The sequence below is a fragment of the Pyrus communis genome, chromosome 9 (genome assembly GCF_963583255.1).
Source record: "Pyrus communis chromosome 9, drPyrComm1.1, whole genome shotgun sequence".
Lineage (NCBI taxonomy): Eukaryota > Viridiplantae > Streptophyta > Magnoliopsida > Rosales > Rosaceae > Pyrus > Pyrus communis.
The window spans coordinates 6,906,333-6,923,288 of NC_084811.1; the positions used below are offsets into that span (position 1 = coordinate 6,906,333).

General features: G+C 38.9%; 2 protein-coding genes and 1 pseudogene across 2 annotated transcripts; 2 read left to right on the plus strand and 1 right to left on the minus strand.

Moving 5' to 3' along the window:
- Positions 1-3,703: 3,703 nt before the first annotated feature.
- Positions 3,704-4,549, plus strand: LOC137744283 (uncharacterized; annotated as a pseudogene).
- Positions 4,550-7,723: 3,174 nt separating this feature from the next.
- Positions 7,724-11,771, plus strand: LOC137745088 (sulfoquinovosyl transferase SQD2-like). Its single transcript, XM_068484961.1, has 11 exons — positions 7,724-8,309; positions 9,217-9,283; positions 9,480-9,550; positions 9,678-9,795; positions 9,919-9,992; positions 10,136-10,191; positions 10,276-10,359; positions 10,491-10,578; positions 10,665-10,742; positions 10,897-10,953; positions 11,131-11,771. The coding sequence occupies exons 1-11, from the start codon at positions 7,960-7,962 to the stop codon at positions 11,630-11,632; spliced, it is 1,545 nt and encodes a 514-aa protein (XP_068341062.1). The 5' UTR covers positions 7,724-7,959; the 3' UTR covers positions 11,633-11,771.
- Positions 11,772-14,893: 3,122 nt separating this feature from the next.
- On the minus strand, positions 14,894-16,717 carry LOC137745011 (protein ENHANCED PSEUDOMONAS SUSCEPTIBILITY 1-like). Its single transcript, XM_068484858.1, has one exon. The coding sequence runs from the start codon at positions 16,672-16,674 to the stop codon at positions 15,229-15,231; it is 1,446 nt and encodes a 481-aa protein (XP_068340959.1). The 5' UTR covers positions 16,675-16,717; the 3' UTR covers positions 14,894-15,228.
- Between the last annotated feature and the right edge of the window lie 239 nt (positions 16,718-16,956).

A 16,956-nucleotide genomic window follows, 5' to 3' on the forward strand; every position in this document is an offset into this window, starting at 1 on the left:
AGAAAGACAGAGTTGGCCCACTGGCCACTTGTCGCCACATGCAGCTGTTTCCGACGAATGGAAATTTAATTTTTCAACTAACTCTAAAAATTACCAAATTTTATAAAATGTAGAGCTCATCAAGGGGAAGAACTTCTATACTTGGGTCGCAGTTGAATTCAACTGGGAAACACCTGAAATTGGCCTCGATCCATTTGAAACCCTAGATTTGGGTGTTCTCGATTCGACCTCAAAACGTACTCCGATGCCTTAACCCAAGAATGGGTCTTATTCTTGAGATTAAGAGGAGTCTGTTGGGGGTGGTGGTCGACGAAGTTGGTTTCAGAAATAGTGGATCGTCGCCAAGGAACACCGGCAGCACCGACATTGTTCATAGTGAAACGGGGCCAAATTACGTTAGTTTTTGCGTGAAATTGAAGAAAGGATCGACTGGGTTCGAAGTGAGGATCGACTAGTCTCATCATCAACGGTGGTTGGAATATGGAGATATGGCCGAGTCGGGTTGGTAGATCGAAGAGGGGGTCCGGTTCCCTCATTTTCTTCTCCCTTATTTCCCTCATTTCCCCTCCTGATTGGTCATTCTCCTACCTTTTCTCTCCTACATCTCTATCTTTTCCCCTCTTTCCTGCTGCCATCTGGCAGCTTCTAATTTTTATTTATTTTTTTTAAACAACTAAAACGTCTCTAATTTTTTCGTTTCAATTCCTATTTGTGAAAGGTTGTCACCTACGCTCTCGTAGGATTGAGCTTTATCCAATTATACTTAGTGTGACAGATTTTTAATGATTACTGACCAAAATTCAAACTTCGTAATTAGTTTAATTAAAATCTAAATTTAATAAAATTTAATATAAATTCCGGAAAATAATATAAAATCTCGTTAATTCAAATACATAGTTTACAATAGTGAAATCCAGGAATGAGATTTCACAGTTTGGTGCAGTGTCAAACTAAGAAACAGAATAATAACAAATTTTAATACTATATTATTTAATTTATATTTATTAATATCTCATTATTACCTTCTTCTTTTTATTTTTTATTTTTTTTTTCATTTTAGAAACCTCTCCCTTCTTACTTTTCTTCTCCATCCATTTCCCTCTTTTTCTTCCTAATTTTTTTTCCGTCACTCTCCTTTTTTTTTTCTCCCTTTTCCTTCTTTGCCTTCTCGATCTCAAATCAGATTCCAAAGTCTTAAGCTTGCCTTGATTCTCCTGCACCTGAGCTTCCAAGCATGACTTGGCAAATTAGAACTTGAATCAGAATCTAAGTCATCTGGGTATTCATGAGTCGGCTTCTCCGGAGTCAATGGGGAAGGTCTGTGATCAGGGAGTCTGGACCATGTGTATGTGTGATTAGAATGACTATGTGATTGGATGATTGTTGTGCGTTTCAAACGCACAACGATTTTGTGAAAGAAAAAAAAATATGCTTGTTTGTTTCGAATTTTAGGGGTTGGATCTAGTTTTGAAAATGGAACAATTGATAATTTTTTTGCTTTTTTGTTTCAAATTTTGTGGGATTTGGGTTTGAAAATGGTAGATGGAAGAAGGGAAGCGGGGCAGAGTTGGTAGATGGGATATGGGTTTCAAATTTTGCGAGGAAGAATTAGATGAGAGGGGTGAAATGGGAAAGAGTTGGTCTTAGCAATCCGCTTAATTTCAGGGAGTCTCGCTAAGACCCTCTAGTGAAGGCGCTTAGTCGTGTTTAATCGAGGTGAGTCTCATTAAAGCTTGTCCCGATGTGTAACTAACACGGGACTATACTATCACTTTGTCCAGTTCAATCCAATGAATGCTAGTGAGGGTAAACAAACGCACCCTAAATATTACAAGGGAGAGGGGGATGCTCTATTAAGGGTTAAGTTTCATCTAGTCACTTTGACCTCGTCTGGTACACCGTATAATACAACAGATAGGACTAATGATACAAAGTACGGTGTTTGGTATCTGGTTGTATTAAATATCCACCAAATTAAATAATTTAACCCACCTACTTTATACTGTAAACACCCGCTTGCTTTTACCCTCCAAAACCATAGTACAATTTAGTCGAGTGAAATCTCTTGCTCTCTCATTCCTCTCCAGACGCACTGTTTGTCATTTCCAGACGCTTTCTCTACCTCTTGCGCTTGCTCTCTAGTTTGAATCCCAGTTCATCTTCTCATTCTTCTTCTTCTTTTTCTTCCCAGGTTCCGCCCTTCCCTATGTTCTTCCCTTCTCCTTCTATTTTTGTTGCAATTTTCTTTCAATTGATTGAATCTAGTTATTGTTTTCTCTCTAATTATGCAATTGATTATGTAATTTTGTGTTTTAATTAGAATTTTTGAATTTTAGGGTTAGTTGTTGGGGTTGAATTTTAGATTTGTTGTTGGAGTTAAACTTTCATCCATGTCAGTATATTGTTAAGTACTTGGGTTTAACTTACATGATATATGCCTTGTGACTTTTCTGGTCATTGGCATGTGAGATTTAAGGCCATGGCTTATGACGCATGCGAGGTTCAAATCCTCAGAGTCTGTTTTCTCAGTAGTGTTTTCGTCGTTCTTAGGAGATTCGTACCCGTTACAGGTCTGGCTCTCAATTTTCCCTATTGTAATGGGTAATGCTCTAACTGCTGTCACTGAGGTGTCATTCAATGTGCAAGGCCTTTGGGGTACTCGAAACGTAGTTTACAGAACTTCAAGGAAGTAGATGGGTTGAATTTGTATGGTTGGATCAGTATAATTTCGTTCTTCTATATGTTTCCTGCCGCTATTTTCGTTGAAGGGTCTCAATGGGTTCAAGGATATCACAACGCTCTTGCAGCTGTGGGAAAACCATCCACATTGTATATATGAGTGTTGTTATCAGGAGTGTTTTACCACCTCTATAACCAATAGTCTTATCAAGCACTTGACTAAATTAGTCCCTTGGCCTTTTCAATTGGGAACACAATGAAGAGAGTGGCGGTAATCGTATCGACCGTGTTGGTGTTCAGAAATCCAGTTAGACCTCTTAATGCTCTTGGATCCGCCATTGCAATTTCAGGGACTTTCTTGTATTCGCAGGCAACAGCTAAAAAGAAAAAGGGAGGTGAAAAGAAGGATTGAATATAATTTTACTTGGTCTGCTTTAGGTGTCTTATTTTTTGGCCTAGTAAAATTTGTGATTTTACTTTGGTTTATTATATAGCTATCAAGTTTTAGTAACGGCTCAGGTTTTGATATCAAGTTTTATTCTACTTGTTCACTTGTTAACTGCTTGTTGGGTGTGAAGTTTTTGTTCGAAATTCGAATGATTTAGTTTTGATGTTTATTTGAGCCTAGAGTGACCTAGGAAGTTGAGTGTAGAATTTTGCCTTTTGGTTAAGCTTACATATACGGAGAAGGTCATTTTATAGTTAAGTTTCAAATGTGTGTTGTCTGGCTTTATAGTTACACGGCACCTGAGACTATAAAGGTTTGGGGGAACATGGATTACTTGAAAGATAGTAGTTTAGTGTTCTTATCTCTCTTGAGCTTCCTTACCCATGTATGCTTGTATCCTCTTTGTATCCTACTACTACGGACGTTTAATCTCCTTTGCATTTTTTTTCTTTAATTAGCCAATGATCATGTCTTCATGTATCCTTCCTATGTCCTTACTTACATGTATAATGTCATGCTCCAGTTACTTAATTATTTGCTACTATCTAATAATGTTATTTTATATTTTCACTAGACATGGATGAAAGAAAGATTGTGGCATGCTTCATTGTTAAGTTGTGGTACTTGAATATTGTGACTTGGTTGATGATGTGGTTCATGATGAATCATAATTCAGCTAGAAGGCAGAATCAGCAACTTGCACTTAGAAATTACACATTTGTTAAGAGAATGGTATGGTCAGCCTATTTAGATAGCATAATAGGATATGATGATGTTCATTGTGTGAACCAAATCAGAATGGATAGAAGAACGTTCCATTATTTATGTCAGATGCTCTGTGACCACAGTAGAGTAAAATTGGATGGTGTAGTGACAATGGAAGAACAAGTTTGCATGTTTTTGCATATACTTGCACATTATGTAAAGAATCGTACAATTGGGAGTAGGTTTTGTCAATTGGGGGAGACCATAAGTATGTATTTCAATTCCATTTTACATGGAGTGTTAAGGCTATAAGGTAGAGTTTTGAAAGTGCCAGAACCCATTCCTAATGCCTACCCAGATCCTAAATGGAGTTGGTTTGAAGTATTCTTCATATTTTATAAAAATTTCTTCTAAAATTAATGTAATTAAATATATTGAGCTTACTAATGTTAATGATTTTTTTTCTAGAATTGCTTGGGGGCATTGGATGGGACTTACATTAACGTTCATGTCCCTGAGCGAGATAAACCAAGATACCGATCAAGGAAGGGAGAGATTGCGACCAATATGTTGGGAGTTTGTAATCTGGACATGAATTTTATATTTGTGTACCCAGGTTAGGAAAGGTCGGCCTCTGATTTTAGAGTACTTCGAGATGCGATAAGTAGACCATCGGGCTTAAAAATTCCCACAAGGAAGACCGAGCAACCGGAATAGGAGCTGCAACTCCTACTGAGATGATGAATGAGCATGAGCAAATTAATGAAGATGAAGATGAAGCTGAGGTGGAGACTAGTTCTCCCTCTATTGCTCAATGTTATAGCAATTCAAGTACCCGAAAAAGGAAGATGTCAACTGCTAATGATAATGATTTTGCTGTGGCATTTAAAGAAATGCCTTTTGAATCATTTGATAAGTCTGGTAAAGTTTTACAAGCTGCTTTTGGGAAATGAGTGGATCCAAAATCTGAGATTGCTTCAAAATTGTCAAAGATGGATTTGTCTATTGTGGATCAAATCAAGGCAGTCAATATCCTTTTCAAAAAGCCACATAATGAGAGGACATTCTTGTCTTTGAATGGTGCAATGAAAAAAATCATTCGTACTTATGTTACTTGGACAAAGTAACCACAATTGACATTGGAAAGCAACAACGATATATTTTTTTAAAAGCAGCATGCATATCTTTTGTTAAAAGCTGCAACATGTATATATTTTGGGTACTTGGACAAATTGCTTCTTACTGAAAGCAAAGCAGCAGCATGCATATATTTTGGCTATTTGGACCAACTGTTTCTTACTGAAACCAACTTGCATTTGTTATTTTGTGAACTTAGAAATGTGGTTGGATTAATCTATATAACTAACAACTGTAGTTGTGTTTTGTGAACCTTCTTTTATGTTATTGGAAAATATTTTGAATTTGATGTATGGAATTTACTATTTTTCCTTGTTATTTAAAAATTTGTGTGGTTTTCAATATGTATAAATATGAGAAAAGTTCAACAAACAAACAAAGATTTGTCAAAATTTTTTTTTCTTCCCTTTTCTTATCCAATTCAATACCAAACACATACAATCATTAGTCTGATACTACACCAAACGCCCTACAACTTTATTCAGTATTATCCGATGACTATTTATCTTATCTGACACAAATAGCCAAGCTGTCAAATGAGGTCTTTAAGTAGGGCAAGAGTAAGTTACTTTGATATACCAATGATTGAAATCTAATGTAGACTTCTGCGTGCGTAAATACTCTATTGCCTCACTAGTTGCTATTGTTGCATTAAAGAAAGAAAGAAAGAAATGATAATTACAATATTTTTTGTATTCTCATACATACTTCTCTTTATTTCTAACCATCAAAATTTTAAAAGTCTGTAAAAGGAAAAAAATTATGCGTCAAAATTTTAAAAGTACGTAAATACTCTATGGGCCTAGCTTCCTTCTAATTTGGGCTAATTCTTTTTCTTTCCTTTTTTTTTCTCAAAAGTTGGGCCAAATCTTATAAGGAAAGAAATGGAAAGAGCTTCAAAACTTAACCAAAAATACATACACTACTTTAATTAATGGTTAGAACAAAACTTAATAAACCAGCCGATCACATGTTGCAACGCCCCCCCACCTTCCCCCAAAAAGAAAAATCCGGCACTACATGCGGTCTACACGTTGCAAGGCCAGCTGTGCTTAAAAAATTTAAGGACTTATTCCGTTAGACTACATACACTTGTGATTAGACCTGTATCTAAACTACTTTAATTAATGGTTAGAACAAAACTTAATATCAAACCAGCCGATGACATGTTGCAAGTGTAGGCATTGCCCTAGAAGGCTTCGTCCCGCAGTCGACGGTGAACTCTCAACTGAAGAATGAGGAGTGACGTAGTATGTTTTGTCTTTATTGAAGTTACACAAACGCCCTTAATTAACAGGTTGTTCCATGTGGGAAGTGCCAACGGTCACACGTACTCTACGTCACCCTATTCATGTTGTATATGTCGTATCGTTTGCTTTCGCATGAATACTGGTGCAAGTTTTTTTTCATATGATTTTAGACGCTGGTTTTATTTTTGTTCCTTAGAGTATTCGATATGATTGCTTTAAAAGAGATATGTATTTCACATGCTTAAAAATTAATAATTGAGCAAAATGGGCAGCCCCGGAAAATGAATAATTGAAGCAAAAGATAGTACGGAAAGACAGATAGAGCACCTACCAAACTGTCATGTAAATGCCAGATGTAGAAAAAGTATGAGAAGAACAAGTGCACGTTGAATAATTGGGATTTTGTCTCCAAACATTGGAGTGTAAATTCAATTTCTTCACCAAATTATCAAAAGTTAAAAATCAGTGAATTCAATGATTGGTAAAAGTATTGGCGGGGCCCTTTTGTTTGGCGTGAAATAAGATTTTTTATAAATTTTTGTGTCCAGAACCTGCATACTGTGTCACTTAATTTCAATTCTATGATTTTTATTAATTTGTTTCATTAACCTTCCTCACCTAATTTCAAAATTCGAGTTTCTCTCTCAACGGCCTAGATCTCTCGATCTCCGAACTGCGAACACAGAGATCCACGTTCTTTCGCTGTGATGCTGAGACAAGGATTTGTGGGATGGAGGCCGTGTGTTACTCTGTTGCCCACATGTCAATTTCCGAATAAAGGTGAAATCCAAGCTATGTTTTTAACAGTTTGACTGTAATTCAAATTGGATGAGGATTCCATCCGGATCCAAATGGTGGGATACTAGGGATCCTCACATTATAACCGTTTATCGTATATCGTACAATCAGTTTTTGTCAAGTACTATTTATGTTTAATTTTAAATAATAAAAATTAAATGATTTCTGACCGTACAACATACGATAAACGGCTAGAATGTACGGATCCTTAAGATCTCCACCATTTAGATCCGGATGGAATCCTCATCCATTCAAATTAAATAATCTAAAGGTGAAAATTAGAAATTATCTGATTAAGTGATTGTCAAATAGTACCACAAAAAAATATTGTACATTTGTTTTAATTACTCCACATCATATCTTCTTTTATTGTCAACTAGGAGAAGGTAAACTATATACCCACTTTTTAGTTGTCCCTTTTTACTTGTTAGCCTTCCATCTTGTCTTAATTTATTAAAAAGTTACCTTTTGGAATAATTCGCTCCGTTCAAGTAAGCAACTCTCTGCCAGTCAGCTGTTGATTATTAAACAAAATTTGTTTAAGTTAGTTATTCGGTTTGTATAGACAACTTCTGCAGTTAATTGTCAAAAAAATAAAATTTGAAATGCATTAAATGTTGAGAATTGTCCACTCGAGCGTGTAACATCTTTCCCTCGTTTTGTTGGCTTGTTGAATGGTGAAGAAGAAAGATTCAACTCAAGTTCTCAAACATCTCGAACCAATAAGGAATAGAGGGGGCATATGCTAGGAGAGCTTCCATTTGACCTCACCTCCCAACGAATATCCTTTGCAAATAATTCATCCAATCTCCACATGCAACCCAAACTCTTGTGATATTCCCTTAAATCCCAATCGAATATTTCCCACAAATTTTCTCAACAATAAACCCTCTTCCACTCCAACAACTACTTGCTTATATTACGATTTACAGTACACTCATCATGGTGACCTCCTTTCCTGCTTCTCTCTCTCTAAATCCCTCTCTCTCTCCTCCTCCCTTTTCTGCAACCAATACTCAACTATCCTACTCCTCGCCCTTTCCTCCTCTCAGATTCCCAGCCTGCCGATCCTCACGAACAAAACCCAGTAGCCTTTGCGGTAAAGGTGTTCGATTGTGTTGCTCTGAGAGACCAAAAAGTAGAAAACTTGAGCTTAAAGCCAGCGACATGACTATTACAGAGGTCGGGCAAGAGGAAAAGGAAGAGGAAGAGGGTCCTCCTCCATATGCTGAGTCGGAGATTAACTCGAGACCTCGTCGCATTGCTCTCTTCGTCGAGCCTTCTCCCTTTGCGTGAGTCTCTCTCTCTGTCCCTACTGTTTTGCTACTTTGATTTAGCTTCACTAAATTTTCAATTTTGAGATTACCCATGTTGTCAAAATGCTTTCTTTTGCTCTCTTTAATTGTGGCTGTTTAAATTTTTTAAGGCATAATTAAGTGAAGTTTATGCATTTAGGTGCTGCCATTGGCAGTAGGTTTGCTTCTAATCTGGTTTTTTAGATTTAACTAACATTGTGTTAGGTGAATTGTCTATGACAGACGTCCTGCATCGAGAATTTCTGTTGGTTTTAAACTTTAACTATGAGGCATTTGTGGTTCCTTTGAAGGTTGTACGTCAACTAATCGTTAACTTCAGCTAAAATTTCGTTGTTTTAGTTTCGGTTGACTTCAAATTTAGTGTTAAAAAATGACTTGTGCTACTGTTTTAGCTGGTAGATTTAGTGGCTCTTTCCGTCTGCCAGCTGCTGTCCGGCTTGCTGGTTTGTCCATTCTGGCATGTCATGGGCGTCTGTTGGGATCATTGTTTGATGAGTTATTGGCTAGTTTTGTCTATTAGCTATTAAGTGTTCTTTCTATTGGGATCAGTGAACTGCATTCAAGTTAGTCTTTGTTGCAGTACAGGAGTATAACACATTGGGAACGTAATTTGAGCTTTGGTTATTTGTAATTTCTGCTCTTTTAAATATTCAGCTGATATGAACGACCAAGGGTTGCCTATTGAAAGTGCTGTTTTTTCTATTTATCCTTAGAAACGTAAATTAAAATAATGTATTGCATTCAAGTAAGCCTTTGTAGTAGTACAGGTGTATAACACATTAGAAACGTAATTTGAGCTTTGGTTATTTGTAATTTCTACTCTGTTAAATTTTCAGCTGGTTATTTGCCTATTGAAAGTGCTGTTTTTCTGTTTATCCCACAGATATGTGTCAGGTTATAAAAATCGGTTCCAGAATTTCATTCGATACTTGCGTGAAATGGGGGATGAGGTAAATTCTTTATATCTCCACGTTTTGTATTATATTGTGTATGGATATCCTTAATTGAACCTGCATTAGTGAGAATCAGATTCGTTGCTAAATTGGCATTTACATGCCTATTTAAACTTCGAGGCAGTGAAATTCTTTAAATTTCTAATGTCTTTAAACGAGGTCTGACATATTTTCTTGCTGATACATGGTACAGGTGATGGTTGTGACAACCCATGAAGGAGTTCCTGACGAATTTTATGGAGCAAAGTTGATTGGATCCCGAAGGTAAGCTATATAGTGATCTAATTTCTATTGTTTTGGTGCAAAAAGGATAAGAAACAAAAAGCATACAAAACATTACTTTTCCTAATATCTCTCCCATTGGTTTGCTCTTTTTTGTATTATTTCTCAGTTTTCCCTGCCCCTGGTATCAAAAGGTGCCCCTTTCCCTTGCACTTAGTCCTAGAATAATTTCGGAGGTTGCTCAGTTCAAGCCTGACATTATACATGCATCCTCGCCTGGAATTATGGCAAGTATTCAAATCGTTCTTATTCTTTTCTTTGTAGATGGTAGATTGACTCTGTATATATAGATAAACTAGAGTAATAACAAAGAATTGAAAAGATAGCTGACGCGGAACACTATTTTTCAGGTTTTCGGCGCCCTCATTATCGCTAAGTTGTTATGTGTCCCTATAGTGATGTCGTATCACACTCATGTGCCAGTGTGAGTTTAATTCCTTATATTATTGAAGTTTGTCAGATATCATTTTATATTTTGAAAATTCAAATTCATTTAATTACTTATGAAGAAAGTAATGTATGTTTATGAGTGCTTTGGACTGAGCCTTGGTCTCTTTTGTTATGCAGATATATCCCGAGATACACCTTCAGTTGGCTGGTGAAACCCATGTGGTTGGTCATAAGTATGTAACCCTAACTGTATACTGGCCTCATATAGTGATATGGATACCAGAGCATATAATTACCATTGTTGTTTTCGTTATCAGAGTTTCTGCACAGAGCTGCTGATCTCACACTAGTGCCATCAGCTGCAATCAGTAAGGATCTCCTAGAAGCTGGGGTGGCCGCAGGTGATTATAGTGAAAGTGTTTGATGTCTCAATCCCAGATTTACTTTTCGGAAAATTTGGATTGATTAGAAAGGAAAAAAAATGTGTCCATTCAGCACAATTGTAAACTAATCTTTAATTGCTTATTTGCAGCTAATACAATCCGTCTTTGGAATAAGGGTGTTGATTCGGAAAGCTTCCATCCCCGCTTCCGTTCTCATGAAATGCGTATAAGACTAAGGTAGTGCCTCTATTAGTCAATTTGCCTCTCTCACTTTCCCATTGGGTTGGAAACTTTTTTTAATTCGTGTATGTTGTTGTGAACAGCAATGGTGAACCTGAGAAACCTTTAATTGTTCATGTTGGAAGACTTGGAGTGGAGAAGAGTTTGGATTTTCTGAAAAGGTAGCGTGCTTCTCTCTTACAAATAACATATTTAAAATTTAAACGTGGATGTTGTTATATCTTGTGGTAGATCTCCTCTCTAATTTGTACCTTGATTTTATAAAAATATTTACAATTTGCAGCCTTTAACTTATGAACCATTTGGATTTAACAGTGTCATGGATCGGCTTCCTGGAGCACGAATTGCTTTCATTGGAGATGGACCATACAGGTATTACTCTGGTACATAGTGAACTTTTAGAATTCTAGGTGGTAATCTGCGTCTACAGAAAAGCTTGTGAAAAATTGATGCAGCAGCTTGTTATTGGAAATGCCGGAAAAAACGTGTTCCCTTCTCAACATAAAAAGCACTTGTACTCATTCAATTGTATGGCTTTTATTTTTGCAGGGAGGATCTGGAAAAACTGTTTGATGGCATGCCTGCAGTATTTACAGGAATGTTAGGAGGTGAAGAGCTCTCGCAGGCATATGCCAGTGGCGATGTTTTTGTGATGCCTTCAGAATCAGAGACACTTGGGCTTGTTGTATTGGAGGCTATGTCTTCAGGTATCCCTGTGGTGGGAGCTCGAGCTGGTGGAATCCCAGATATAATTCCCACAGATCAGGAGGGGAAAACTGGCTTTCTCTACGATTATAATGACCTTGATGACTGCTTAAGTAAGTTGCAGCCCCTGCTGGAGAACAAGGACTTAAGGGAAACAATTGGCAAGGCAGCACGTGAGGAAATGGAGAAATACGATTGGAAAGCAGCCACGCGAGTAATTCGAAATGAGCAATACAATGCTGCCATTTGGTTCTGGAGGAAGAAGAGAGCGCAATTTCTTAGACCTCTGCAGTGGTTCATGAAGCGCATTTTTCCTCCAACCACATCAGCAATCAAGTACAGGTGATTTCAGGTCCTACTGCTTTCAGCACAGGTAACTAGTTATTTGTAAACTTGCTTTGCGCTTCAAAAGAAGTTATTGTTGGATTATACTTGGGATAATTGTAGATTATTTGTTTGTAAATATGGAACGGTAGACAATGTCAGTTACGTCGTTCTCTTGCTCATTTTTATGTTCACGAAACTGCATTTGTACCCATCATTGCCACATCTTACCATGCAATTTGTAATGAGAGATCTGTGTGCATGTTTTGTGCATCTAATGTTGTGCAAGTTCCTCATGCGTTTTTTTAACGCGGTAACTTTTTGTCAGATGTCAGCTGAGAGTAAGTTCAAGTGTAGGGTCACTGATTCCATGCATTTCACATGCACATCATCTCCTTCACTCATAGATCAGGTACCTGAGGACCAGTTGCAGTAAGTACAGGGAAGGAATAGCTCTGGTGTTCATTAACTAGTTCACATGCATTCGAATGAGTAGGTCTAACTGAAAGTGGTAACACATTTTCATGTACATGGTGGTCTATAGGCAGCAGGCCATGGACCACAACATCGAAAATCATCCCGGTGCATCCCCTGGATCAGAGAGAGACTTCCCTGTCCCGGTTTCCCTATTTCCAGTCTCTATCCTCAATAGGATGGGCACAAGAAAACCAGGGCCAGAAAGTATTTTTCTCCATGCCAAGGTTGTCACATATAACATATGGGATTGGATTTAGACGTCTGTTACGGTCTTGTTGAATAATGTAAAAGTTGCACACTGAAGACTTGACGCGATAAAGTAAACTACATGCCTATCATGATAAAACCTCACATCTACTTTGTTGTGCATTGTATCAGAACATGTACTTTTTTAGACAAACCGAACTGCAATCAGCTCAATTTTCTGGTTAGAGTCAAACCATTAATCTTATCTAATTCTAAGCCATTTCCCCTCACCCCGTCCTCACAACTCGAGCTAATTAGGTTAATTTAGGTTATGTGTACAATGTAAAACTAAGAGTTGGGTTTGGACAGGAAGTTTGATACATCTCACAACAAATTTCGTGGTTAATTTGCGAAACACCAAATCAATACATGTCAAAAGTGTAAAAAGAGAGGAGAATCTATCTAACGTGCGCTTTGGATGGTTGGGACCAACTTGCGGAACACATGCACAGACACCTGCTGCACTGTTTCTCAGTAGTGGTGGTGCCTGCTGCCTGCTGCCCGATGAAAAGAAGTTTTGGCAGTTGGGATAAATGGTCGAGGTCTATATCTTTCTCAGACGCGGTTCGGTTTGGGGACCATTGGGGATACTATTGTCTCCTTCACTGACGAAAATAACTTGCATGGAACGGATTCATCATCACATGACGTTCGAATTCAATAATACATTATTATGTGTAAAGCTTATCTCTAGATATCATTGCATTCTTGAATCTGAATTTCACGTGGTAGTAAACTTATTTTTGTGTCATCGAATGCAAAGGCATTGTTCTATCTACTATCCATGGGACAACTTCATTCGGGAAAAACCAGAATTTTTTGGAAAGCGATATGAATTTGTTTATCAGATGAAAAGTTCTTAATGGGTGCTTGCTCAAAATTGTGTTTATAAAAAGAGAATCAATGATCTTTTACAAAGAAAATGTTGAGATAAATAATTATAAAAGGAGAATCAATGATTTTGATTAGACAATTCAACAAGAAATTTTTTTATAGAAATGTGGACAGAGAGAGAAGTGGAAAATAAAATTGCAGAAAAGATTTTGATTAGACAATTCAACTGGAAAAAAAATTTACAGAAATTTGGGGAGAGAGAGAGAGAGGTGGAAAATAAAATTACTTCTGTAATTTTGATTAGACAATAAAAATTGCATATATTATCAATATAAAAAATTACAACTGAAGAAAAAAGTAAGAATTTTGAGAGAGAGAGAGAGAGAGAGAAGTGGAAGGCAATTCAAGAAACGTGGACAAAGCACCGCTTGATAAAATCGTATCCATGGTAGTTTCATAAATCGCGAAAATTACTTTTGAATTTGGAAGTTTGCTCGGCAATTGGGATGCGGCTCTACAATTTCCCCTCCATGTCTGAAGGTAACATCAAAAAGTAAGGGTGTTTATGTCTATTCAAGCGAATATTTTGTTATATTTGAAAGCTTTTATAAAAATTGATATTTTTGAAATTAAGAGTCAAATTTTGGTTATTAATTATAAATACTTTTGAATTTCTCTGGTATGACTTGTATTTACATAGAAAGGAAAACGAGTAAATTGTAAGACCATCATTTGAAAAATTTTGTGTTCATTTTATCTCAATCCAAAGCCAATTAGCTCTAGGTTGGGATTTTTTTTTTTTTTTTTCTTCCAAAGAGTAGATATCATTAAATTCGAATTGAAATGTTTCAATTAGATGCCAGAACATTAAACAACCATTATGGCTCAAAACAATCCCATACATGCACACCCCCCACACTCATGAAAAAAGCTGCCACCTGACGTGCGACCCCATTACAGACACGAGAAGTGAAAAGAAATTCAACTGACCGTAATTGTTGCTTTAACTGTAGAATATCCCACACAATACTATCAATGATGGCCTCATTTTGTAATGCACCATTCAATATATCCACCAAGTTTTTTGAATCAAATTCCACTTGGACCATGTCAAACCCCCTCTCCACACATGCCAACAACGTCTCCCTCATTGCCTCAGCCTCAGCCATTAAACTCAACTAGCACAGTACACTACCCACCCCTCCAGTAGTCCCAGCAAAATCTCTTGCTACCCATCCAAAACCCCTCGTTCCAGTTCGAGAACACCAGGCACCATCACAATAGACTTTGATCGTCCCAAATGGTGGTTTAGACCAGCTACCCTCATCGCCTCTAACTTGCAGATCCTGTCGACATGCCTTTTGTCCTCCCTCCCCCGCATCCAATTCAATATCACTCCAATGTTGTCTCAAAAGTTCCACCGCCTCCCTTAGGTCCACTGCAATCTTATAAAAAACCATCCTATTTTGACACTTCCAAATTCGCCAAAGGTTGGATTGGTTCTTTTCTGTATTGAATTGTTAAAACTTCAATAAATACAGTCGAAATGGATATTTGATTAACAGAACTCAAATAAAAAAATGGGTCACCTATTAGGATTTTGCTTTTGCAAATACTCGTTTTTGCTTTTTTTTTTTTTTTTGTCAAATAATTGTTATATATATATATATATATATATATTTCAGATTGTGATTTGGATACAAGGAGATGGGACTCCTACTAAAAATTCACAAAAAATAGAGGCTTTTAATGGATTATTATCATATTAAGAAATTCCGCAATTTTTCGTCACATGCATAATTCTTTAAGCAGATGAAATATAATATAATAATTCCCCTACTATAGTACAGACATCCACTCCCACACACTACACTAGAAGCCAAAACGTCGCTGTTTTGACGTCTCATCGCAACCGTCCAAATCAATCTCACCACAGCGATTGACTAAGTTTTGACCAATTCCTAAATCCCACGAGCCAGCCACCATAACGGATTAACCGTAATTTGAAACATTAACGGCGGGTCCCACCCACAGCGCGGGTTTGACCGCCTACAACCCGGCTCAGTCTACAACCGATACGTATTGCATGAACTCCGCATCGGACAGCAGCCCAGCCATCGTCTCGGGAGCCAGAACCACCTCCAAATCAACGCTGCCGCTGCCTTCCCTCCCTGGAAAAGCCGATATCTTGCCATCGAATTTGTTGGCCGCGCCGCTCCTCACGGCGAGGGGTTTGCCCCACCCGAAATCGTTGTTGTACATCGGGAATCGCGGCGAGCTGCCCATCGTAATCATCGCGCCGTCGAAGTTCCCCAGCGGGAACAGCCTCGGCGCGCTCTCCCAATCCTCTACGCCGCGGCGCACGGTGGCGTCGTCGTGCGCAACCACGTTGTTGTGGAGGAGATTGGCACCCCAGCGCAGATCCCGGGACAGCAGCTCGCCGACGGTGGCGACGGTCGGGATGCTCTGTATCGCGTTACCAAAGTAGTGCGAGTCCATCTTCGGCTGGAGGCGGTGGCGGCAGTTCACAGCCATTCGGAACGTCGTCGTTTTGGAATCAGGTAGGTTCCTGGCACGCGTCACGGAACGCCAGAGCTGTGCGCTCAAAGATTGAAACGACGAAATCTCCGCCGTTTTCGCGCCGTTATATAGGTGGACGGTATTCCAGCTGTCATTTAACTGCTTCCCGAGAATCTCGGCCGTTTCAGAAAGGCCGTTATCGTTAGAGTTACCGTTACCATTACTGTTACAGTTATGCGTTGTTTTGAACAGATGAGTGTTATTTGCTCTGTTTTTCAGTTTGAGAATTGATTCTCTGGTGAAATGGAAGATTCTCTCACGCAGCGGATCGTTGCCGGAGAAGGTGACCTTAGGGCCGCCTTCTGGGAAATGGAGCACCGCCGGCGAGTTGAAGACGGTGTCGCGGGAAAAATCAGGAGATTTTGAGATTTTCCTGGCGCCTCCGTTAATCTCGGCGAAGGTGTTGAAGAAGTGCCAGAAGGATGTGCCGTCGACGACAGAGTGGTTGACCGTACATCCGATGAACACGGCGTCGGTGAGCTCGGTGACTTGTACGGCGGCTAGAGGTCTGAAGTGGCCGGAGTAGCTCAAAATCCTTTCATACGCGAAGAACTCCCTGAAGCAATGTGGAACGTCGGCGTTGGGCTGCAGGACGGCGTCCAGAGAGAGGTTCTTGGCTTTGGCGTGCACGAAACGGACGCCGGCGTCATTACAGACAATGTGGACGTGACCGTCAGCGTCCGTCTCGAATCGACCGGCCAGGGCAGGGAAGTGGGAGAGGGCGAGGGAGAGGGAGTGTTTGAGGGAGGGGAGGAGGTCGGCGACGGAGAAGGGCGGGGAGTCGAGGAGGACGCCCTTCTGGATGTAGTGGCACGAGAGCATGGGAAGATCAGAGACGGAGAGCTTGAGAGATTTGACGGCGGATTTCTGGTCGGGGTAAATTGTGCATTGCGAAATTACGGAAACGGAGGAATCGGAGCAAGGCATGGTGAAATGGTGCGTTTCGAGGAGGTGTAGATTGAGAAATCCAGGGGGTATGAAATTGTGAGTTGTGGTGGGAGTTGGGAGCGGGGTATATATAGTGGTGGGGAGGGGGTCGGGTTGGATGCATGAACTTGCGTCCTACTTTCTTGTTGGAGAAATTTAATAGCAAAAGGACGGGGGCCAGGAAATGATATGACGACGTGTTAAGAAATACCGCCACATATATCACTTTACAGGTGAAGAAACATTTAAACAATATATATTTCACTAGTAATGTAATGACAT

What these genes read in the sequence shown, in the direction of transcription:
- LOC137745088 (XM_068484961.1), top strand. Translation starts at nt 7,960, where the DNA reads ATGGTGACCTCCTTTCCTGCTTCTCTCTCTCTAAATCCCTCTCTCTCT. An exon ending in ACCCATGTGGTTGGTCATAA is followed by an intron (nt 10,192 to 10,275) that starts GTATGTAACCCT and finishes TTTCGTTATCAG; the next exon opens with AGTTTCTGCACAGAGCTGCT. An exon ending in ATTGGAGATGGACCATACAG is followed by an intron (nt 10,954 to 11,130) that starts GTATTACTCTGG and finishes TTATTTTTGCAG; the next exon opens with GGAGGATCTGGAAAAACTGT.
- LOC137745011 (XM_068484858.1), bottom strand. Translation starts at nt 16,674, where the DNA reads ATGCCTTGCTCCGATTCCTCCGTTTCCGTAATTTCGCAATGCACAATT.